Source organism: Carassius gibelio, chromosome B5 (assembly GCF_023724105.1).
Source record: "Carassius gibelio isolate Cgi1373 ecotype wild population from Czech Republic chromosome B5, carGib1.2-hapl.c, whole genome shotgun sequence".
Lineage (NCBI taxonomy): Eukaryota > Metazoa > Chordata > Actinopteri > Cypriniformes > Cyprinidae > Carassius > Carassius gibelio.
In genome coordinates this window covers 30,810,061-30,836,220 of record NC_068400.1, presented here as the reverse complement: position 1 = coordinate 30,836,220, position 26,160 = coordinate 30,810,061, and the positions used below count along the sequence as shown (strand labels likewise).

The 26,160-nt window shown below is 37.1% G+C and overlaps 1 protein-coding gene across 4 annotated transcripts in view; it reads left to right on the top strand.

The window, feature by feature from the left end:
- The first annotated feature begins 3,591 nt into the window (after window positions 1-3,591).
- Window positions 3,592-26,160, top strand: part of bmp2k (BMP2 inducible kinase) — a 41,346-nt gene continuing 18,777 nt past the window's right edge. For 2 of the 4 annotated variants that reach the window (XM_052555328.1, XM_052555326.1), the window contains exon 1: window positions 3,592-4,640. In XM_052555328.1, coding sequence (XP_052411288.1) covers window positions 4,496-4,640 — 145 coding nt within the window. In that variant the 5' untranslated portion in view covers window positions 3,592-4,495. The remainder of the gene's footprint in view (window positions 4,641-26,160) is intronic. The other 2 variants (XM_052555329.1, XM_052555327.1) reach the window with 1 other exon arrangement.

Sequence of the window (26,160 nt, the reverse complement as noted above, 5' to 3'; positions counted from 1 at the left end):
AATCAAACAGACATGTATTAAATAAATATAATAGGGAACAAGGTTGAACATTTTGACTAAATAACGTAAGTGGAGACTAGCAAATAAACAGCTTGTAGAAAATATTTAAACTTAATATAGACAGTATTGCAATTTGTTTAATAATTGACAAAATCATTAAACCAAATAAAGATTAATGATGATGAAGGGTCCAAATATAAAATAATTTGAACAGTACATGCATGACTACATAGATGCATAAATAGATTTGTAATAAATATTGCTAATAAAAATGAGTTTATTAGGCCTACTCTATTTAATTCCTATTTTTCAAGTTAAGTTAATTTTATGTTCAATAGACGGTTTCATCGGGCGCACGCGCCTGGACCTAAGTTAACTTCCGGTCTGTGTTATATCGGTCTGGCTGCAGTGCCTTCTACAAACGCAGTTAAAGGCAAGGTGATGAGTAAACTGAAATTGGGCTCAGGTGGTTGTGCTGCGGGATGTGTTTCCCATACATTTATTTATTTTTGGAGACTCGCCACAATTTTAAAACTGATCGATTTTCAAAAAGGCTTCGTTAAATAAACACGAGTAACGTAACATTACGTAACGTACTGCACGTTTAATAATAATAATAATTCCTTACATTTATGTTTAAATATCAAAACGAGGCACAGTTGTTTTTATATCGCTGTATCTCTGAAAGAAAGACTTGCATGTTATATGCGCGATAAAGCAGCGTGTGAGCGTACCAGCTCTGCTTCGTTTACAGCTGTTACTGGGGAAACCTCTATTTCTCGCGCTTTATGTCTATGCTTTAAAACATCTCCTGCTGGCAAAGAATGAATTTGCATTTTCATTAAGTCCGCCTGATCCACGCAGCAAACATATTTTGTTTTTTATCAAAAAATATCTACTCTAGAGAGACTTGACTGTTGTTATTGATTCTATTTGGAAGTCTACCGGAAGTTAAACCCTCATGTGGTGTTCAAAACCCAATAACACCTGTGGTGTTCCCGGTCAAAAATGACCGGCCCATAAAAAAAAGCTTATAAATCACTCATTATACCATATTTTCACCCAATCTTGGATTCAATCTTTTTGTCAACTTGTTCTCTTTCAATTAGGACTGGTTTTATATTTCTGTTTGCATCTGATTAATCATGGGCCTCATTTATCTGAGAGTAGGCATCTCATTTTTTGAGTAAAAAACAAATAATTTATGAGTAAATTTGGAAATATGAAAAAAAATTATGAAAAAAATGGCTACTGTTGATCACACTAGTCTACTCTAATGTTTCACCAGGAATTTTGTTTTGAAACTTTTGTTTTGTAAAAAATATGGCACATAGTCACACTTGTGGTGTTCCCGGTCAAAAATGACCGGCCTGTAAACAATAGCTTAGAAATCACTCATTATACCATATTTTCACCCAATCTTAGATTCAATCTTTTTGTCAACTTGTTCTCTTTCAATTAGGACTGGTTTTGCATTTAATTGTCAAACTATTTAATTGTAGGAGTCATTTATCCGAGCTTATGCACCTCAGTTTTTGAGTGAAAAAAGCATTATTTGTTAATAATTTTGTCAATATTGTGAAAAAGGTGAAAAAAAGTTTCATCTGTTGATCACACTAGCCTACTTTAATGTTTAACCAGGAATTTTTTTTTTTAAATGCTTTTATTTTGTACAAAATGGCACAAAGTCACACTTGTGATGTTCCTGGTCAAAAATGGCCGGCCATTGAAAGTGAATGTAGAAGATTCCAAAACACAGGGCTTGTATTTTGAAATGCTTTAATTTTCAGAAAAGGGGTGCACAGTAACACTTGTGCTGTTCCCTGACAAATCTGACCATTGTGACATACAAAAAATAAACACATTAACGCTGTCATATAGAGAACACAAATCAAACACTGTTCATTTTCTTTCAGTTTTCCAAATTATGAACTAACCAAAATAAGAAACTGTGACGGTCTCTGTGTGAACTCATGCAAGTGACTAACAAAAGCATTTTTAAAGTAACTTGCAATTGGTCATTTTGTGTCACTTATGCACATGACTGACAACAGTATAATGTATGTGCCTTGCAAATGTGCCCTCTGCATTTGAAACAGACAGTGCCTGTTTTCACATCTTTTGGGGCACACAAACTGCCTCTCTTTTGTTTCTCTCCTTTGCCTGTGCCAGCTGAAGTACCTGGTTCTGGTGTTTGTATGTCTCTCACCAATGTAGCAGAGGGCAGTGCTCTGGGTATATCTTGGCGCCTCTGTATCAGGGGGGTCACCATGGATTTCCCCAGCTCTTCTAGGAACAGCCTCCTCCTGAAGGTTTTCCTTGTGTAATGCTCAAAAAAGTTTGTGTGTTTTAACGTGTGTGTGTCTGGGTAGCGTGTGTATAAATGTATCGATACATGCACAGGTCCAAGGGCTCGATGTTTGCAAGCACATGTGCTCATATGTGTACATGAAAATAATGAACATGCTCCTGAAAACTAAATTGTTCTGTTATTTTCAGTCTCTCCCATTCACTTTCAATGGTCGGCCATTGTGACCATTTTTGACCATGCCTACTCTCAGATAAATGAGGCCCACGATTAATAAGATGCAAACAGAAATATAAAGCCAGTCCTAATTGAAAGAGAACAAGTTGACAAAAAGATTGAATCCAAGATTGGGTGAAAATATGGTATAATGAGTGATTTCTAAGCTATTGTTTACAGGCCGGTCATTTTTGACCGGGAACACCACAAGTGTGACTATGTGCCATATTTTTTACAAAACAAAAGTTTCAAAACAAAATTCCTGGTGAAACATTAGAGTAGACTAGTGTGATCAACAGTAGCCATTTTTTTCATAATTTTTTTTTCATATTTCCAAATTTACTCATAAATTATTTGTTTTTTACTCAAAAAATGAGATACCTACTCTCAGATTAATGAGGCCCACGATTAATCAGATGCAAACAGAAATATAAAACCAGTCCTAATTGAAAGAGAACAAGTTGACAAAAAGATTGAATCCAAGATTGGGTGAAAATATTGTATAATGAGTAATTTATGAGCTATTTTTTATAGGCCGGTCATTTTTGACCGGGAACACCACAAGTGTAACAAGGTAACAAAACCCCCACAAAAAAGTAAGAAAATTTCCCAATTTTTTTTTTTTACTTTAGTTATACCCTTTGGGAACAAAGTCACTAAGTTTCAGTCCAAAGCGATAACATTAACTATTATTTTCGGGAAAAAGAAAATCTTCTCCGGGTCAAATTGACCCGAACACCACATGAGGGTTTTAAGTTAGGTCCACAAAATCGCTCACGCGCATTAACGTTTGTTTATGTTGATGCCGTTGAAACCGTCTATAAATAAATCTCGAAACTAAAACATGGATTTATGCCTCCGGTGCTTAAAAAACTCATGGGACACAAAAGTGTACCGTATTCACAGATTGTGCCAGTTGCACTTCTTAAGCACCTCTCATTCAAACAATCCATTCACAGCTTTCAACATACTAAAACACATTGGTTAAGAGCTTCATAAAGCAAACTGCTAAACAAAACGCAGAGAGACAGTCATCCGTTTCATCCCATCAGAGAAGAGCATCTACAGGACGCATCTTGAGCACACCAATCATGACAATGGGAAGGAATCGGACAAAACAAAGTTAGGTTGTCAGACAGTCGGATTGGGCGATAACAAACCTCCCAGCAATTCTACGGAGAGTCACTGGAGTTCGAACTTTATCAGTGTGATTGGGGACTTCCAGAGCACGAGGAAGCACTCTGTCGTTTAAAAAGAAAATATAACCGACGCTGCTCGCGAAACGTACGGCAGCTCGGAGGATTTCTGTCTTATTTTTGTACTGATACATTTGACTATGATACACAATGACCTGTTCAAACTGATAAGAGGAAGCTAGTCAGCTAGCGAGCTGGCTAACTAAACTATCCGAAGGGGAAGTGGCAGTAGTCATCGTTTAAGAGATTCGTCAGTGTAGCTTCCGCCTAACACACCCACTTTCTGCCTGTTTGTTGTTCACATTGGTTTCAGATAGCCTGGGCTTCAATCATCTTCGACTCTACGCCGAAAGCAAAAGCATGCCTTGGCTGAACAGAGCGTTTTGCCGTTGTTGTTAGCCAGCTAGCGAGGCGAATGTTCTCTCCAGCTTCCATATTACAGTCTCGCTAGCCCGCCGCAACTGTAGTCGGCCTGAAGACATAGCAGCGTGCACGTTATCACTCGTGCTGTTGTCACTCATTAACGACAGACCGCTACCCTGACGGTTTACTTCTATGCAGTTGCTTCATCTGGCTTAGGAGGAAATTAGGAAGCATTCAGCTAACGTTACGCCTTTCTGCGTCCCTCGAGCACTGAAGTGCCTGGCGCATCTCGGGAGAGAAGATCTCTCAGCATGCTGGACAAAAGAGCGGAGATGAACAGATTGGATTTTTAAGCGTCTTTAGCGTGTTTGGAACTGTCCATTTGGGGAAGGCGGGAACAAAAGAGGCAAGAATGAAGAAGTTTTCGCGTATGCCGAAGTCAGAGAGCGGAAGTCTCGGGGGTGGGTCTGGATCTGGTACTGGAAGCAGCAACTACATCGGGAAGGTGTTTGCTGTCGGTAGATACCAAGTGACGGTGGAAGAGCTGATCGCTGAAGGTAATGGAATCCATTTGTTTGGGCCACACATGTAACTAGGTGGCAAAACCTGCTGGTGAAGTTATAAGAGCCCCCCAAACCCCTCAGACATGATACATAGAGTCATATGGTGTTCAGGAAAGATGTATCAAGGTAAACATGCCGTTACTACAGGTTGCACTTCGCCATGTCCCTGCTTTAGGTTCTAAACATGTTGTTCCTTGCCATAAAAGAGGAACTAGCTTGGTGCTTGCTTGTCCTTCCCATAAATTCAAAGACAGATGCTTCCATATAATCTGATGTATTTTTTTTGCCTTTGTCACTGTTAATGATCACATGGTTTTGGATTAGGAGGTGTGGACTGACCCTAATCTTGAATTCATGTTTGTCACTGCAAACAAAACGGAGAAAAACTGGTCGGTGTCTTTCATCTTGTCCTCGTTGAACTTTTAGTACAAGCATTTTAGTGAAAGCTCAGGCCCTTTCAAATTTAGTGTTTTACTGCCCAAAATTACTACAATTATCTGTGCACAACAATATATTGAGATAATAAAGTTTATCACATAATCCTTCTACAGACCACAGTGTATATTTTAAGTAACAAGTTAAGAAGCTTGATGTCTTGATGGTAATCTCTCCGGCATGGTTATTAACAGTGAAAATCTTTTTAGTTAGTAAAAACTTTTTTTAGTTGTTGCACACTTCATTTAATAGTATTTTTAACTGATAATTTCAGTATGTTGTAGTGTTTACTGTGTGTTCGTCTATTGTGTCATTTACAGGTGTATCTCAATTAATTAGAATGTTGTGGAAAATTTAATTTATTTCAGTAATTCAACAAATTATTAAATCTTGTATTAATTTAAATAAATTCAATGCACACAGACTGAAGTAGTTTAAGTCTTTGGTTCTTTTAAATGTGTGATGATTTTGGCTCACATGTAACAAAACCCCGTCAATTCAATTAATCTAAATTAATTAGAATATTTCATATTAAGACCACTGTTGGGAACGTTACTTTAAAAAAGTAATTAGTTATAGTTACTCACTACTTGTTCCAAAAAGTAACTGAGTTAGTAACTGAATTACTCTATAATAAAAGTAACTCGTTACCAGGGAAAGTAACTATTTGCGTTACTGTAAAAAAAAAAAGTTGCTATATGTCGAATAATCTTTTTTTTTTTTTTGAGCTCTGATTGGCTACCATGAAACACATGACTCTGCCTTAGCCAATCATAATCGCTTATCTCATTTTTAACCCACCTCCTCACTCACTGTGTGAGCCAGGGGTGCGTTCGGATTACATCGTTCATTAAATCAATGCATAGTAACGCACCGCATTTAACTTCCAGTAATGTTAACGGCGTTATAACGACGGGTAAAAAAGTAATTAGTTAGATTAGGCCGTTACTGAAAAAATAACGTCGTTACCTAACACTGTTCTTTTAAACGGCGTTATTCCAAACACTGATTAAGACCAATACAATTAATTTTTTTGTGAATTGTTGGCCAAGTGTAAAGTATGTTCATTTATTGTACATATACTCAATACTTGGTAGGGTCTCCTTTTGCTTTAATTACTGCCTCATTTTGGCGTGGCATGGAGGTGATCAGTTTGTGGCACTGCTGAGGTGAGACGGAGGCCCAGGTTTCTTTGACCGTGACCTTCAGCTAATCTACATTTTTGGGTCTCTTGTTTCTCATTTTCCTCTTGACATTACCCCATAGTTTGGTAATGTAGGTCTCTATGCCTTTACCCCAGCCTCAGTGTATTCTTTGTGAGGTTCACTCAAATTCTTAAATTGAATTTGCTTGACAATCCTCGTAAGGCTCTGGTTCTCTTGGTTGTTTGTCCATCTTTTTCTTCCACACTTTTTCCTTCCACTCAACTTTCTGTTAACATGCTTGGATACAGCACTCTCTGTGAACAGCCAGCTTCTTTGGCAATGAATGTTTGTGGCTTACCCTCCCCATGAAGGGTGTCATTGATTGTCTTCTGGACAACTGTCTGATCAGCAGTCTTCCCCATGATTGTGTAGCCTAGTGCACCAAACTGAGAGACCACTTTGAAGGCTCGGGGAACCTTTGCAGGTGTTTTGAGCTGATTAATTGATTGGCATGTCACCATATTTTAATTTGAGATTCACCTGCTTGAACATTCTCACTGTTCTGTCAGGTAATGTGACTAATACAAGTATTAGGGTGTTTGTTTCTCATGCAAATGTCATCTGTTCTGTGAGTTTGGCTGAACAGCAACTTGGCAGCTCCAAACTTGCTGACCTGACACAATTATATAATTTGCCATAGGTGCAAAAGTTCACCCTCACAAACAACTGTTTGAAAAGTGTTTTTAATTTCACTTTCTACTGGGTTGTTTTGTTTAATTTTTACATTCTCATCATTTGGTTACAATGAACTTCTCTTTCTTCTGTTGAACACAACAGAAGGTTTTTTGGTAGGAACTGAAGAGTGTTGTTTATCAAGTAGTTCTGGTTACCATTGACTGCCAGTGTAGAAGCTAAAAACACTTTTCATTTCTCAGAATATCATAGTTCACAGAAAGCAAGTCATACATGTTTGAAAACCATATGATTTACGGATTTTTCTTCTTTTTTGTGTCATTCATGGGCATATTTTCAATAGAATAAACTTCCATTTTAGCTGTAGTCAGCAAACCTGACAAAAGACAGACAGTTATGAAAATGTTCTGTTTTGAATGTGTACTGTTAATTTGACTGTCTCAAAGGGATAGATACAATCTATTTGACATTCCTCTGTGGAACAAAACATAAGATGTTGGGTAGAACTAATATTATTGTTTGGAAAAAGATTGATATTCTCAGGGTGCACATAATTTTTTCAGCTAGGTTCTAGTATGAGAACCAGGAGATTCGATTTGGTCCTCACACGGCACATAGTGTGATCAGTCAAATATAACTATAAAAAGTTAATTAATAATAGTAACAATATTATTGCAATTTAATACATATATAAATATAAAATAAACTAAATAAAGTGTGAATTCTAATTTATTTTAAAATAAAAAGGGAGTATTAAATGCAAATACAATTATTTTATAGTAAACTTCAAAATAAGCAATCTTTTATTTTGGCTGGTTGCCGGTGAGCGAGTATATTCAGTTCCCTGTTTAGCTCCGCTGACTGTAGAGCGTCAGTGAACAAAATGTCACAGTTTTGCGATGTGCTTTGAAAATGGTAGTGGGAAGCGTAGATTTATGCTTTCAGTTTGAATAGCAGTCTTATACAGTACAGTTTGTCGATCTAAAATGGTAATTGTACATTAACAGCTGTCAACCATGTCGGTACGCAAACGTAGAAATGAAATTTACTGAAAAATCTACTGAAATGTAGACCTTTGTGTTTTTGACCTACACTGTACATGACGCGAGAACAGACCTATGTCTAGTTTCAATGTAAAAAAAAAAAAAAAAAAGTAAATTTTGGTGGTGGTAATTATGTAGTTATGAATTTAACCAAATTAGCATATTGTGACGTCACTGACTGGATCTGCAACCCGTGCCTTCGGGCGCATCGTTGCAAATCTCATTTTGATGCAGGCTATATAGACCACAAACAAATTGAAATCTTTGTCAGAAACAATGAGGTACTGTTTTACTTCCATCCACCACTAGGTGTCAATGCAACCTACAAATGAGAGACCATTTACTTTGCTTTCTTTGGTTGTCACTTTTGTGAAAAAAATCCTGTTTGATTTGAGAGACAAGTGTTCATTGAATCGATTGTAAAATCGATTTAGCATGTCTGAAGTTTTATACGGCAAATAAATCCAAATATAGGTAAATCCATGGACAACCGGCAGGATGTAAAGATTCAATATGTTGGTAAAGACCTATATTTCTAGCCCGAATCTGCATACCGGCAGAATTCACATTTCTGTTGTAAAAAGAGAAACATTGTGCAGAAGTATTATTTGCTGTTGTGCGTGTGTGTCTGAAGGTGCAGTTGCTGTGTCGCTGTGAAAAAAAAACAAAAAACAACCTGGACGCGCTCCGAGAGAAGGTCGTTAAAATCAATTTTCATATTTTTGTTTTCGAAAACTTGTGTTGGTTGGTCCAATTGATTCGTGCAACAGATTTTCGAACATAAAGTGACAGTTGTCACAGTTTTAGACTAGACGGGAGAAGGGATGGGAAAAGATCTGGGCATAGTTTTTCCAGAACTTCGTGCCAAGTTAATGCGGTGTCGAGCTGTTTTAATGAATTTTTTAGAGGTATTAAGTTGCCCGAACCCGTATGACTTTGAACATTGACCACGGACATTTTGTTTACTGCAGCCGCAACCATTATTACCAAGCGAACCGTTGACTCTGACAGTGAATGAGAGGAAGCGAACGCACAGGCCATAGTGTGACATCCGTTAACCAATAGTGTAAACATTGCTGACGTCACAGGGGTTTTTTTTAAAGAAAGAACGTAGCCTTCGTTTGTATGTAGGCCTAGGCAATTTATATATTTACAATACTTATTAAAATATATATCATATTATTTTATTGCTTTTGTATTAATTGTTTGAAGAGTTAAAAAAAATTGGTTGGTCTTAACGCAAATTTACAACCGGCAAGTCGGTCGGACTAAAAGCAGAAAAAAATAAATAAATTAGTCGGTTCTAAATTGACAGGGTCGGTCAGGTTACGGCAAACAAGAATATTTTTACGGATGGCCTTACTTTGCTGAAGCGCCAGATGACATTAACATTCAGCTTGAGCAGATGAAAATTTTAACTTAATGAGAGTATGACAACAAGAAAATGAACTTTAGTATAGTGCTTAGGGACATTTTGCTCTGTTTTGTTTGGGTTTAGGAAATGTAATAAATCATATTGCCTATCCTCTCAGGATACCTGGAATCAGTGTTACAAGTACCCCAGGGCAGGCACATTGATTTTCCATTTTTGTGGCATAAACACCATCAAAACGATGCCAGATTCACGTCTTCCAATGTTTCTCTATCAAGCAGTAAGCTAAGAATGTGAGTTTCACTCCTAAAAAGGGAAGTTCCTCAACGGGAAGTAGCCTAAATAATGACATGAGTTTAATTAGTTGAGAAATCATATCGACATTATCTGCATGTTGTTGGAGTAATGGATAGGTGGTTTGTGGTCCTTGTTGTGTTTGACCAGCTGTTAAAAGGGTGTTGAAACAATGCAGCACACCATCCAGTGATGGAAGTTGCTTCTTTTGTGTTTGCTGGTTGAGCCCTGCCTATTTGTCCTTCCTACAAAACCACCATGCTCTCTTATTATTTCAATAAATTATTTCAAAGCAACTCATTAGAGCCAGCTGGGGAGTTGGCAGAGTTTGAGTGAGGGACTACATTTCTGGATGAGAGGGCATGGATGAGGCTCTTAAATTAAACCACTTTTACTTTTGATATTGTGCAGAATTGAAATCTGTAATGCAGTAAAACAGCTGATTTCATCTGTTGGGACAGAATAAAGGTCTTTAGTGTCTGGAAATTGCCAGAGTAATTTAGTGAGCGTTCATTGTTGTCATGCATGTTAAATGCAGAATGCATTAACTTTGTGTGGTCACTTAACAGCCAGCCACCTGCTCACCTGCTCAGCCCCAGAAGGACTGCTTTCTTTTGTCAACAAACCTAGTCATGAATTGATTGTTTTGCCTGGTTTCACTTCTTAATATGTGACTGGCATAATCTGCTTTAGTCTTTGATCTCTTGTAAAACAATATCTGTTAGAGTCATTTGACACCAGACTGGTTCAGAGCGGTTCCTAATGTAAGGACATTTTACTGCACTTTCGATTGGAGCATTACTGGACTGACCTTGAATGAGTCGTGTGTGGAGGTGTTACCCCACTCAATGAGCATGTGCTGGGTGAATGACTGTGTTAAGAGCCACTCTGATTTCCTTATCAGTTATCTCGCTTTCTTCTCTGCTATAGGGCCTGTCTGTCCTACTGACAGTTGAGGACATTGGTGAAGGAGAGTTCAGTAATCAGTCAACCCAGGCAATTCAGCTTTGGTCTCTTGACATATGTTGAAACAGTCCTCTATTGTGTTTAGTCACTGGAAATGGTCCTTTTAGTTTTTTGAGCATTGTGTGCATGTGTGTTTTGTCACATGGGTTGACATCTTTCATCGTCAGTCAATACAGGCCTAAACAGTCCTGTCAGTTTTATATTTTTGGCCTAGTTTCACTTGTCGCATGCACTATTAACTATTAACTTGTCACTTTCTCATTGTGAAATCAAAAATCATGAAATGCATTTAAAAATGAATTCTATAACATGTCAACATTAAATTTAGCATTTTTATTTTTTACACCTGCTTGATTTCTTGCGACAGTAATGCATGTTAAGGAGCATGCTGAGAGGAAATCTTGATGTCATTATTCTCCCATATTAAAAGGGGTCATATGATGTGATTTCAAGTTTTGTTTTCTCTTTGGACTGTTACAGGCTGTTTGTGAATGGATAAGATCCCTAAATTTGCAAAGTCTAAAGTCTCAAAACCAAAGAGATATTTTTCATAAAAGTTTAGACCTGTCCATGCCCTCCTAAAACGCTTCACTCTAACACGCCCCCACATGTCTACATCACTTTTTTGTTAAAATTTGTATAAGGCTGCCCAGATGTTCGTGCAAAGAAAGAAGGCGCAACTTTGATTCTCGTTGTTCCTGCTAGTGAAAAACAAAAATACTTTGTTTGGCCTTCCAAAAGAGGACACAACCAGAAATCAATGGTTAAGTTAATTTACAACACTGTTCCAGAACAATGCAACCCAAATATTCACATTTTATAGAGGACTGTTTCCTGATACTGGGAGGGAAGACTATAATGCCGGCTGTTCTGACTCACAGTCTGTAAGTACATTTACATATGCAAAGAATTTGCCACTGATGATGTGTTTGTTGTTGTTGTTGTTGTTGTTGTTGTCCGATGGTTTTATGTTTACATGGTGCGAGGCAAAGTGTAAAAACACAGTATAATTCATTATAATCTGTAATTATGTCCCGACTGGATGAAACAAATGCCTTTTTTTGTAATGGGCTTTATTGTTTTTGTCTTGTCACACCAGTGTTCTGACCGGGACATGCATCACAGTATGGCAACGGGCGTAACATTTCTGTCATACACTTGAGGCATTTGGCTAATCATGATGCACTGGATAGCTGGCCAATCAGCACACACCGATGAGCTTTGTAAAAAAAAACAACGCGTTTCTGAAAGGCGGGGCATGGAGGAGAAACAATAATGTACATTATGTGGAAAATGTGTTTTTTTTTTTTTTAACCTTAAACCTCATAAACACATTTCATTACATCAAATACAAAAAATTATGTTATTTTTAGCCACATCATATGACCCCTTTAAAATCCTGGCATTTCAGTTGGGTAGAAAAGAATAATTAATTATTCTTTGAAACTTGAATGTATCTTATACAGAAGACCTCACAGCTTAAGATTAAGATAAAATCTTAGAGCTTGAGTGGCTGTGCAAAGATAATTTGACTGATACTGTTAGCCACAAGAACTTGTATTTTTTGACATGTAGAATTATATCTGTACATTTTACCCAACATCTACCCTGTTATGACAGTGTTCTCTTTGTGTATTTGATTTGCTTGAATACGTCAAAGTTGACATGAAACTAAAGTAGCGACTATTTTATTCCATATCGTGACATCTGAGTGAATCAGATTATTGAAAATGAAAAAGTATATAGGGCTACACTTTTCCATCCACTCTCTCCATCGATGGTTGATCGGATGGAGGCTGATGTTCATGTAACCTTATGGTCGATTATTAAATAAGAAAAAGGCAAGGTTAAGGAAGACTAATTTATTGGAACAGGCCAGCATATGTTACCAGACAATGTACAAATTAAATGCATGCAATCATTATAAAATCATAATACATATTTAGGAAATAGATTTTATATTTCATGCCACAGAGAAAGTGTTTCAGTTTTTGAGTGTCTACATCATAACAAGATATGCATAGTCTATTGTAAAAGTATTTTTGGTAACGAGATTTGCACCTGGAAAAATGCCCTCATTGCCCTGAAAAAACAAAAACAAAAAAGTCATTTAGTGCTTGATTGTAAAATGATCCCTTTTCCAGGCCTCGTTCCTGTGCTGTATATCTTTATTGGTTGCTTGCTGTGTCTCTTTAATGAGATGAATGTTATATTATGGTGTTACCTCCCCTTTGTTGTATCTGTGTCATCTTCAGATGACACAACAATTAGCACAGTCCTCTAGTGGCAGTGTGCCAGTGAATGAAAACATTAATTCAAAGGAACCTGCAAAGTGGAAGTTTTGAAACAAGGGGGACTTTATATGCAGGCAAGGTACACAGTGCCCCCTTTCCCCATCAAATCACCTTTTGCTAAATTCTGCACATCCAATAGAAATGATCAATGCATCAAGCTTCTCTGAGTCCTGGCTGTCTAGGCATAAGCTCACATTCTGCCAGTGCCACTTCTGAGAGATGACAGACATGCTTGTCAGATTTTCCACACTGTTCTGTGAGGACCCATTTCTGCCTTTAACATTTCAGCTGTACCACACACACACACACACACGCAATTCTTACACTGCTTTGAGAAAATAGGTCACTCAAGCTCTGTGAGTCAGAGTGGGGTTGGCATCTCACACCGTGTGTTGGCTCAAAAGAGTTCCTTAAGCAGTTCTCTGTCAAAACAATATTACTCTAAGATTATCTAACTGTGATTTAGTTCTAATCCCTTTGTCTAAATCAGTATGTTGCTAGTTGTATGTGGTGAATGGTCTTTGGCAACTGTTTTGTGTTTTGTCTGGCATCTGACCAGATCCACTTGTCATCCTGAACAATGCAGACTGTTTAGACGGCAGAGTGAGACTGCAAACTGGTGAGAGGATGGGGAGTTGTAGCAGACAAGTGTCCTACCAGAAAAAAAAAAATTCTTAATAGCATTCACCTCAAATTTTTATTGAACATTAAACAGTTTTTCTGTCTTTCTGGTATCTTCGATGGCAAAATTTCCACAAGATGGACAAGTGGTTTTAAAAATAGAAGTTGCATGCTTATGCAGTGCATGGGGTGTGTACTTGATGTCATGATTTTGAAGCTCTTCTCTGGAATGTAGGAGCAAATGATCACATAATTTGCATGAGAGCCTCCCTTGTATCTAAACAGTGAGGAGATATTGAGAGAAACACTTGTCCCTGTGGACATACTGAACTGTTTTTCACGGGTCTCTTAATTTGTTTGAAATATGCATCCAGTCCTTTTATTTTAATAATGATTAAATATGATTGTTGCATATAGCTGAGAAGTAGTTGATCAGTGTCATAATTATCAGTACTTGAAAAGGTCATCTGTTGACCACTTTGACCTCGTTTACACTGTTAGTAACCCTCTGAGGTCTAAGGGTATTTTTGGGGCCTGGAGAAGTTTTGTCATGCCCTGACATTTGTGCTTTTTCAGTTACTTATAAACATCTAATGGCTAAAGTCTAATATCACTGTAATCAGCACAAACTGGGCTATAATAATATGTGAGCAGCATGTACATACGTGATTGTGTTTTTTAGAAAAAAAAAAAATGTTATGCGTGGTTAGTGAAAAACTAAAAATGTTAAATCACTTGAATAAAACACATACAGAACGTTGGTTGCCGGGACTTTTGAGAACTGGAGCTTGTAGCCTAGAATTTTTCTTTCTAAATGATCTGAAAATCACAGAAAACAATATATTGATTAACATTTTCTAAGACACTTTTTGTTTGTAAAAGTTATATGTGAGTAGGCGTCAACAATTATGAATATCATTGTGATTTACACCTGAGAAGACAAAGGCCCGCATAATGAGCCTTTCAGTCAGGTTTGTGACTGAGAGGGAGGAGTTACAAGAAAGAATGTGAGGACAAAATAAATGTGTAGATTTTATGTTTGTAGTTTATTTAGAATATATTCAATTAATATATATTTTCATACATAATTTAATATTTACCTGCGAGTGCAGTTAAACAGTTTATTAGGAACTTTCAAAGCGGATTTTTTAAAATCATTGCTGCAGTCACACAATCCTTCAGAAATCCTTTTAACAATCTGATTTTCTACATAAATATTATTATTATTATTATTATTATTATTAATATTAATATTGAAGAGACCTGAGAATAGTTCATTTTAAATTTTTTTAAATTGAAAGAACAGCATTGTTTGTTACATTTGTTACATTTACATGTATTTGTTTCATTTCTATTATTTACATCAAGCTTTTGAATGGTATAGTAGTGTATATTGTTATTGAAACTTCATAATGTTTGACTTGATTATACATTTAGTCAGGAATTATAGTTTGGAAAAGTCTAACTAGTAAAATGTTTACGCGGTATGTGAAAACTAGTACAAGTATATAAATAAAAAGAGACTCATGTTTATAGTCTCTATTGACTAAAACGCTTCATTCTTTTTTTTTTCTGAGGAAATCCAAATCTCAAATCCTGAGGTAATCCACATCACATCTTTTTGGGGTGAATTATGTCTTTTTCCTCTCATCGCAAAGCAAACAGTGAAATAAAAAAAACTTGATGAACAGTCTCGCTGCGTTGTTTTCTGTTTTCAAGCCGTGTGCTTCAGTGAAACATTTTAATCTCAAAAGCGTGTTCCGCGCATGGGTGTGGTCGCATTAGATATAATGAAGGGAGATGTGAAAAACGGACATCGCGTTGTTTTCATGTGGATAACTTTATCACAGAATATTTGTTTTCGGCAGCACTTGTTTAGGTTAAAAGACATGTCAGGCTTTCTATAGATATATCTCTCCTGTCTCTTCGTTGTAGGGATGCACCGAAATTTCGGCCACCGAAAATTTTCGGCCGAAAATGGCCTTTTCGGTTTTCGGCCGATAGACTTTAATCACCGAAACAACACGGCCGAAATGTTGTGATGACGCAAACAGAAACCGCGACCTGCACGTGCACATGCATAGCGCAGACCACGAGCTCCACGCGACATTCACTTAACACCAGTGAGAACATTCTCTCTCTTCGTATTCCTTTATTCGCAGCACTAAAGCGTCTAGTAACAAAGAGATTAAGACGGACCACGAAGTAAAAACAAAGAAAAGTACAGTCTTATAGAGTCTGTTAGCACACGTCTCTCTGAGATATTTTCGGATCCTCTGCACTTCGCGAATGTGCTTGATCCGCGTTATAAAGACCATTACTTGGATGCGGAAATAAGGCAGCGCGCACGAGAAATGATCCAGGCCGCGCTGGATGCGGAGAACCCGCGTGGAGACGGAGAAGCGCCAAGCGCAGGAGACAGATCAGAGCGCAGAAAAAAAGACTGGTCTCTGCACCAGATGAGGGGCATGCACCATCGTTGTCTGATATGTTCAGTGGAATTCTGCAAGAAAGTGCCTCAAATAATAATAATACGTTGGCTATTTTGTTCTTAGGCTACTATACACACACACACACAAACATATATACATACATAATATCAGATTGTAGCCATATTTATGCTAGATTTTCTGCTAGATTTCTGCTTTAATTTGATAAAAATGTTTATTTATGCCCTGGCCCTATTTAAATACACTCTCTCAAATATGTCTCAAATGTCAGGCAGATGACAAGCTCAACTGCTCATCAGCTAGATGGTTATCTGTCTGAAGTCCCCATCCCCAGAAGTGATAACAGTCTTGCCAACTGGAGAAGTAATGCACTTTCTAGTCCTACATAGAAAATTTCAAATGCACTTCACCTAAATGCACTTTGTTTTTATGAGAGAACAGTTCATTTTAAAACCTTTCTGCAGGCCAGTAGGCCTGTACATTATTATTAAATATACACATGAGTGGGATAAATTATTTGTTTGAATTTTATTTTATACTGTGCATTGTTGCAATGTGCTTAATAAATATTTGCATCATTTGTAATTGTTTTTTTATGTTTTTTTTTTAAAAATAAGTTATGTGATTGTAATTATCTTTGAAACTTTAATATTCATTTATGCAATTGCAATGTCTTAATTTTAGTAAAGTTAGTACACGGTCATAGCAATAAATGCAATGGTACTAATAATTGGCATAATTTCTTTCAGTGTTTCGGTTTCAGTTTTCGGCCTTGGTTTTCTCTTTTTCGGTTTTCGGTTTCGGCCAAGAATTTTCATTTCGGTGCATCCCTACTTCGTTGAATATTCACTGAGTTACAGTTCATTTTAATGACGCGTGTCTAAATCAAGATCACCCAGACAAAGGCTGCAGACAGCACACCTCGTTTGAGCCCCTTTCACACTGCCATTCCGGCAAATACAAGGGTAAAGCGTTCCTGTAATTGTTCCCTGGTCGCTAGATTTGGCACTTTCACACTGCCAGTGATGACCCGGTATATGTGCGTGCTTTCACACACAACCCTTGAAGATCCCGTAACGACACGTGACATCAGCGCGTGACGTGTACTGTACGAGTCGACAACGCTTGGCACGTTATACTTTAACTGAAGCAAGCAAACGATCTCGGCGTCAGCGCGGAAAGTGAGGAACTAACTGATCTCTGCTTCATTACAGTTTGCACATATGTTTTCGTCGCGAATGTTGATCTTCCTTCAAAACAGCCGGTAATAGAGTCGCGCGATAACGCGCTCAATCTTTTCTATACGGAATTAGATCTAGCTTTTGTTCACACAGCGCTCGTTCCGGATCGATTACCGCAATGTTACTAGGTCCCCGACCCGGGTACAATTCGGTAATCAATTCCAGGACGTGGTTGCTTTCACACAGAAGGCGACCAGGCAATGTTACGGGAATATTGCGGGTCCGACGTGCAGTGTGAAAGGGGCTTCGTCTGTTTTCTTTATTTTATAAATGCACAAAGTTTTGTTGTTATTATATCCGTATACAAAAAGTAGACCCAATAGTAGTAACCCAATTCCGATTTTTTTTTTAAATATGTGACACGGATCTGATGTGTTCTATGACAGTATAAACGACAAAACTGCATGAATTCAGAAATTTCGAGATTGGTTTCAGGCTTCTTTCATGTGCGGAAATAAATCAGATCTGCGGTTAAATGTCGTATTATTCTCAGGAGGAAGCACATGTGCCAGGTGGAGGTGCAGTGTTGCCAAGTCAATGGGGTTAGTTTACCACTTGTTGTTTTTCATGTCTGCGAGTTGAAGCCACCCCAATAATGTGATTTTTAGAAATTGGGTGGGTCTTTTTGCGAAAACCTGGCAACCCTGGGAGGTGGTAAATGACAGCAACACAGGAAACCTGGAGGAGATATGGCAAGTGTTAATTGCCAGAACGTGTAAATGGACGGTCAAAAAAATCTGATATAGACAACAATTTAGAATTGGGCATCAGGACCTTCGGTGTAAACAAGACTTTTGTTGATTAGGTCAGGCTGAATAGCTTTTCTTCAGCCAAAGAATGTTGCCTTTGTTTTTTTCAATGTGAACTAGATGGGAACAGTCTGTTCCAAGTAACTGTTGCAAAACCTCTAGCTGTCTTTTCACCATCGTAATTCAAAAGATCTGAATAAAGATTTATTTATTTTTACTTGTGACCTGAGGCTACATTCTGGGCCATTTTGCTGTAGAGTATGTGCTGTTTTAGAGTGCAGATACATGAGGATGTGGAAATGCTTCTCTGTATAATAATAATAATTTATTTATTATTATTATTTAATTAAAATATTTAAAATTAATTTTATTTAATATAAGGGCTGGTATTTTTTTACTTATGAATAACAAAGTGAATTATGAATTTCCTACCTGCTAATGTTAAAAGGAAATAGTTGTGCTAGCACAGAGCTCAGGTTAGAGGCCAAGGATAAGATCAGGGGCAAGTTTAAGATAGATTTAAAATGCTGTGTAACATACTGTAAACATTCTGTCGAAAGTATGATGAACAGCGATAAATATATGAACGCTGAAATGCAGGCACTTTTAGCAAATGTAGCACTGCCAGTTGTTGCTTTACATCGCTTTACGTATAAATCGCCATTCCATGTTTATCATTGTGAAACCCGCGAGACAAAACAAAAACGCAGTGAGGCACCAGTGCAAAAGTACAGCTGAGACATAAAAAAAACAACAACTTTGGAGTAAGATACAGGCCTAATTCGCAAAAGTGTTTACTTTTATTTGTGCGCACACAATAAAAACAGAAGATTTGTTAAATGTTGTAAAATAAAGCAGACAAACAGAATGCGCGTTGTCATTCTTTCCTTTCCGTGAACTTTTTTTATGGAGTGCCGCACCACACTGCTTTTTTAAATCTGTTATCTTAATTATTTAGGCTAAGTCAGATATATTTCACTTGTTTATGAAAACAAACGGTTATTTTTATTTTAGGCCTATTACTTACATAGGCTATGCATTTTCTTTAAAGCATCGCATTTTTCATCAATTCCTTACATCCCATTTTTTCATGAAATAAGGATTTGTTTGATTTATTCATTTGTTACTTCAATTCAGTTAAATCATAGGTTATTTAAGGAACAAAATTAGTGAAACATGTTCAGTTGTCTCTTGCCCCAAATTAATAAGTCAGAACGAATTAACAAGTTGTTGGAATGAATAGCCTCTGTCCTGTGTATTTAGAAAATTTCCTACCGTAAATATATCAAAACATAATTTTTGATTAGTAATATGCATTGCTAAGAACTTCATTTGGACAACTTTAAAGGTGATTTTCTCAGTATTTAGATTTTTTTTGCACCCTCAGATTCCAGATTTTTAAATGGTTGTATCTCGGCCAAATTGTCCTATCCTTACCAACTATACATCAATGAAAAGCTTATTTATTCAGCTTCCAGATGATGTATATCTCAATTTAGAAAAAAATACACTTAAGACTGGTTTTGTGGTCAAGAGTCACATCAGTTTACTGGTAATAGATAAATCTAGCAGAATGATATTTCTCTAGGGGGTATGTTTTTGCCATCTGTAAAGTTCCAAAAAAGAATGAAAAGTCAACTTCATGTTGCCATTAAGGAGGTTGTTGCAAAGTGCAGAATCTCTAAGCTTCTTACCAAAAGCAAGACATGTCTCTATTTTTAGAAGGTCAGTCTGTACCAGAGATAAATTTGTGAGCATCATTGTGGTGTAACTTGGAGGGCTCAAGGGAAACTGATTAGGCAGTGTTATTTAACAGATATTTGTGAGCTGCATGTGGGTCATTTGTGTTTATGAAAGATTCCTCTGTTAAAATAAAATATCCAGACATCCAGACCTGGGGAATGTCAAGCAGATGTGAAAAGAGGTAACAAAAGACAATGGGAGAACTGCTGTATTCCATTGGCATAAATTTGAAAACATAAATTTTGTCAAACAACTGGAATTATTGATGTTTTAAGCTATATCGCCCATTTCTGGCTCTATTAATGAAAAAGGAGAAGGACTAAACTTGAGCAAGATCTGCAGTAGGGTTGCGCCGATAGATAATGCCATCGTCCATCGCCCCCCTGCCCCTTTTTGAATGCACAATGCTTTCACTATCACTTACGAGATTCGCTATTGCACCTACTCTGTTTATACTATTGAGCGGCAGTACTTACCACATTTTACAAGATTATATGTTTGTCAGTGGTACTGAGGATCTGCAAGTAATTCGCCATCACCATCCTCAGCCATGTCTCTTTACACTGTGTCTACACCAGACTAGAGCCCGACCGATATGGATTTTTGGGGGCCGATGCCGATATTAACTCGAAAAGAGCCGATTTATAAGCCGATATTTTGATTTTTAAAATAAACTGGATATTAGACCCATTTCCTATAAGCTGCACTTACACAACATTCAATAGCAAAATATCTGCCTGTTCTATGTATGTGGGCTGTATAAACCACTTTCTAGAAGGGATTATGTTAAAAAAAAAGCCTTAGATTACGGTCTCAATCACTAAACAATTGCACATCAAAAGTATATATTTTTTAATGATCAAAAAACAGTCTGGTTTTAAACATTTAACACTTTTACTTTCTTCCAGTTGAAGCTGGTTTTAACAGTCTGTGTGTGTACTGTAAATAAATTATAATACTAAAGTTAAAGTATTTGCAGAAGTAGTCCCACACTTTGCTGCTACAGCATTCACCTTTTTCAGCCATCTGTAGGCAGAAAGAGAGACAGAGAAAGAATAAGCACGTGTATTAATAATATTACCATGTATCATTACTCATGTCATCATTAGAATTATAATAATAATAAACAGGGATCTCCTACATAGGCAAAAATGAGAAATATAAATATATATATATATATATATATATATATATATATATATATATATATATATATATATATATTTATATTTATTTATTTGTCAAGCAATAGGTATTAACCTCCTTATATTTAACAATATTATTTCAACATTTTCCTGTTATGTCTGTAAAGCTGCTTTGAAACAATATTTAAAAAAGAAAAAAGCGCGTGTTCAGCTCACATTTATTTACATGTCCCCTCTGGTTTAATCATTTCTGACGCACCTACTGTAGTTACTGTAACTACACTATATTTGCTCTCACAGACACATTCACAACGGACCCGTATATATTCTCCTCTTCTCGTTGTGCATTCTGAATCAAAACATCGTCATGCGCTGGTGAACGTAAAGTTAGCCTACTGTTACCGGAAGATTACAGAATCAATTCGAAGTTGAATGGTTAACGTTAGTGCCATGAACACACCGCTGTCAATATTGAGAAGAACCACCTTCAAACAATTTAATAGCAAGCATTCAAGGGGCCTGCTAAAAAGGAAGCTATATTAGCGTTAGAGTAACGTAACCAGCCTTAATTCACCAAATTGTCCCTGGACATGAGGGTAGCCTCTTCTTCCTTGCTTCTCTCTTAATTCTCATCAGCAGGACTAGCGCTATCGCTCGCTTCTTACAACGGGACAGATACATGTTTGCTGCTGACCGAAAGGAGGAACAACAGACTAAGAAAGAGCTCCCGCTAAAAGTTTTTAAAACTCCGCCTACGCCATAGCGCAGCGCAAATCGCGTTGTATCTGAAGGGCAACGCTGAACCCAGCGGCAAGCGCTGTGCATACCGCGTCCTGTGTGAAAGGCCCATTACGCGGTCATTATGTGGGAAACACACCGCAATAGAATAAGAATAAGTTAAACGCTAACGTTATAGTTCGACCTCTTATTAACGTTCGCGCTCTTCCGCTAATAAACATGGTATTGGCTTTGTGGCTAATCTAATATAGCAATGCATTGGCGGCTGTAAGTGATGTTACAGAATATTTAGAAGTGATAATGATAGGACCCTTAACTAGAACTACCACACCGTTTTTATATACAGTGTATGAACTAAATCTACAATCATTTCACATGACGAACGACAGACTCACCTGGGTGGCTTGGCTGATCGCTTTCTTCTTTGTGGATTTCTGGCGCTGTTGCAACTCTGGAGCTGCAGACCGCCCTCTGGTGGGCAAACTATGCAACACTCATAACATGAGTGAAGCATGAGACTGCCGATTTAAATGCAATTAGCTCATATCGGCTGATAATATCGGCCGGCTGATATATCGGTCGGGCTCTACACCAGACGCAAAAGTTGTCGTGTGGCGCTGCGCCGCATCACTTAAAAACTGTCTACACTGGACGCGACAAAATGTCCATTGAAAATCATTTGAAATTTGTGCCAGCACGTCATAAATAGACCGCAGTAGAAGTTTACTGTCAGGCATTTGTGGTGTCATGCCACACCGCATCCAGTGTAGACAGCATCACTGATTATAATATGTTCTATTGACTGATCTCTATATAATGAATCTCTATTATAGATCAGTAGTTCTATAGTATTTTGTCACGCTGCTCGCATCCGGTGTAGACACCGCGTTATGAATCGTTAGTTGTTTTCCCTTAAAAGGATCCACGCTTCGGGCACACATCCCCCAATACCCCCGCCAGCCACAAACCAAACACCCCCACCCCCGCCATCGTCTATGTTCACTGTATAAAATGATGTTTCACTGTAGACATCGTCTGATGCCAAATTTGAAGACATCGCCCAACCCTAATCTGCAGGAACACACACACACACACGCACATCTCACCATGGGAAGTTTAGCTTTTTATTTACATCCTGTTGGATTTCATCCTGTTCAACATCCTGTTCATTTCTTCATTTCCATTCTGTTAAGTTTCATCCTGTTCATTTTCTTTTCAACCATATAATTAAAGTGCCTTAGCTTCTCCAGAGCATATTTCTCAAAGTCTAAAAGGAGCTGAATAATACAAATGCCTCAGACATTGTTACTTTAAGGGATATCTCAGCCAAAAATAAAAATTCTTTCATTATTTCCTCACCCTTATGATGCTCCAAACCTACTTGAATTTTCAGTAAAAAAAAAAAAAAAAAAAAAAATTGTGGAAAAACTTAAGAACGTTTGAATAAAGACTTTAAAAATCCAGCCCAGACTCTCGCTGATGAGCTTCACTTCTACAAATTGCTGTACACGTGCAGCATCAGCTGTTTTTTTTTTTTTTTGTCTAAATTAATTTTATAATTTTTAAATTAGGCGCAAACAGAATGGTCTGATTTTAGCTTTGTGAAATCATACTATATAAAACATCTGCTCTCAAATAAAGTACAGTAAATGGGCTGAATGAGAACGCAGATTCAGGTGGTGCTTCTGGGACAGCCATATGGATTTTCCTTAGTTACCACCATAAACAAAGCATAAATGTTATTTCAAACACTGCTTTAAAATGCATCATGAAGAGGAGAGGTTAAAAGAAAATACCATTTAAACGTTTCTGAAGACAGTCAGTTCCCCTCAGATATACATCCATAAAAACCCCGGCCCAAATTATATTGCAATTTAGGACTGAAATGATTAGTCGACAATAAAAACAATTATCGAAATCAAGCAGCTTTACAGTATTATTAAACAAGAAAAAAACAATTATTTCTGGGGCAATATATCACACAACAAAAAGTTTCAGTTAGAATTACAACTTGATTTTCTGTTATAAAGCAGCTCTCCAGTGTGGAGCTAGCAAATGATAAAATATTTTTATAAGTGGGGAAAAAAACATTTCATGAAAGTTATAGTTTGGTTTACAGAGATCAAATTTTGATTTAGCTCTGGACTGTTTTGATTATCATAACCATATTAGGTATTTTAAGAGAGATTATGTTGTGAATATTAGTTTATCCAAAAAATAAAATGTCTTCTCACTTATCCATATGACTTAGAAAAATATATTTTAGGTAATTAAATAATTCAATGGTGAATAAGAGTTTCTCTGCCATCTCATTTTGTGTGCCAAATATTTATTTGTATAAATTAATTGTATAACTGTAGTTACAAAATATGACTTTCAAAAGGTGAAGTGATTACCTTAATTTATTTGTTAGAATATGTTTAACTTAATTCTTAACTAATTGCAAAAGCTGAATAATCAGTAAATGTCTACTGATCAATCAGCTGAATAATTTATTTGTCGATTAATCATTAATTAATCGATTATCAAAATAATTTGTTGCAGCCCTATTGCTATTCATTAAACATCTCCACTAACTTGAATCCTCACACATTTTTATCAATTTTTAACCAGTTCGGGGTGCATCGTTACATCACTGCGTCCCACTAAAAGAGAGCAAGCTAAATCAATGGCCTGATCTAAACCACTGGCCTGCACCAGATGGGCACCATCAGCAGGCATCAACACCACTCACACTGCCCCTTACCTCCCCATGCGCCTTCTTATGAGGAAACAGAGGCTGCATTTGGATAGGTGACAGCTGTTTTGTGTGTATGTTTTTCTGATATCCCTCAGATTATTGAAATGTGTAAATGGCCTTTTGCTACTGTTCTAGATCACAGGAAGAAATAACTGACACTTATGTCAGAATAGCATCTGACCTATATCGGTAACAATCCGGTGTAATTTAGGACAGTTATAAGTCTTACAAGTATGGTTTTATGGCATGACTACATTTGCTGTTTCTTATAAAAAAAATAATAAAAAAAACAGTCTGCTTGCACAACATGTCTTTTCATGTTATACAAGACACTTTCTGTTAGTGTCAGTGTATTTTATTTTCCTGCTAACACACAAGGTTTGCTGTGTCAGTCTGTTAACCCAAAATTAACCCAATTTTGTTATCATTTACTCACCTTCATGTCATTCCAAACCTGAACGACGTTCTTCTGGAGAACACTAAAAGAAGATAGAATTTCGGATAATGCAATAAAAATCAATGAAATCCAAACCATACAGTCAGTCTTTTGTGTTTTACAAAAAAAAGTCATTTCTGGGCAAAGTTTGTGTGCATATCTGTATATCTGGAGCCACTTGGGTTTAGTGATGTGAAGCATGTTAGTGTGAGACTGAACTGTTGTTAATCTGTATTAGTAATCAGCAGTGTGCATCTACTTCCCTTGCTCAGTGACAGCGTGAACCCTGACACACTTCCTGAGCCGTGTCTGAGATCCCTGTGCTGTACTCTTTGTTCAGTCTTTGTGCTTGAAAATGGTTAGTGGTATTCTTTTGGGGTGTCACACTATAGTCACTAGTTTGGACTCTTCCTTCACATTTATGTAGCCTGAATATCTCATTTATTTTTTAAATTGAAGAATAAGAGATTTTGCTCAAAGCTCTGTAGTAGAAGTACAAGTGAGCATACTGTTTTTACTGTATTTTTAACAAGCAGTAATATTTTTTTTATGAAATCAACCAAGTGCATTTACAAAATAGGGTAAATTTCCATTTAATGCTTGCTTTAATCTAGATTCTTTTAAGTATATTCCAAGTTATTGTTTTGGGATTTTTCTGCAACGCTGTTTTTCTCCACCTCTTAAAGGTCCAGATTAGTGGGTCTCCATTCGAATACATCTTCAATTCAGGGCAGCTAAACAAGCATGAGTTTGTTAGGCAACAAGTGCAGCATTGTGGGTCCTCCTTTGTGCCAGGCTCTCTCTTTCTGTGGACCGCTCCGTGACTCAGCATGCTGTTAATGAGAAAAGGCTTGCCAGTCATACGTTGCCAGGATTCATTCACCCTGGAACTGATGGGAGAAGTGTTGTGGAGGCATGGCGGCCTTCTTCGCTGCATGTTGGTTCAGAGCTCCTCGCCACTGTGTAGGCAGTCAGTACTCACATTCATTGGGTTTGCTGAAGCACTGAGACTTAAGCCAGGTGACTAGATATTGAAATGTTTTTTTTTTCTTTTCTTTTTTTACTTATTGCCCTTATTTTAATGTGGAGCATTTTTATTTTAAATTCACTCTGAGACTGCTGTTGTTAGCCCATCTGGAATCAGTTTATTAACCCTCGTTGTTTTTTACAGTTTACTGTGTCTTTCCTTTATTGCTTTTTTTAGTATCTCTCTGACCGTTACATGAACTTAATTTTTTTTTCTCAAACAAAGATAGTGTACAGCTTAAGAAGAGTTAGAATTATGGAATTATAAGAAAGAAAGAAAAAACTGTCCTTTTTGTTTCACAAATGAAAGCAAAGTCATACGAGTCTGGAATAATATTGAGTCAATATGTCAGAGTTTCATTTTCAGGTGAGCCAACCTTATA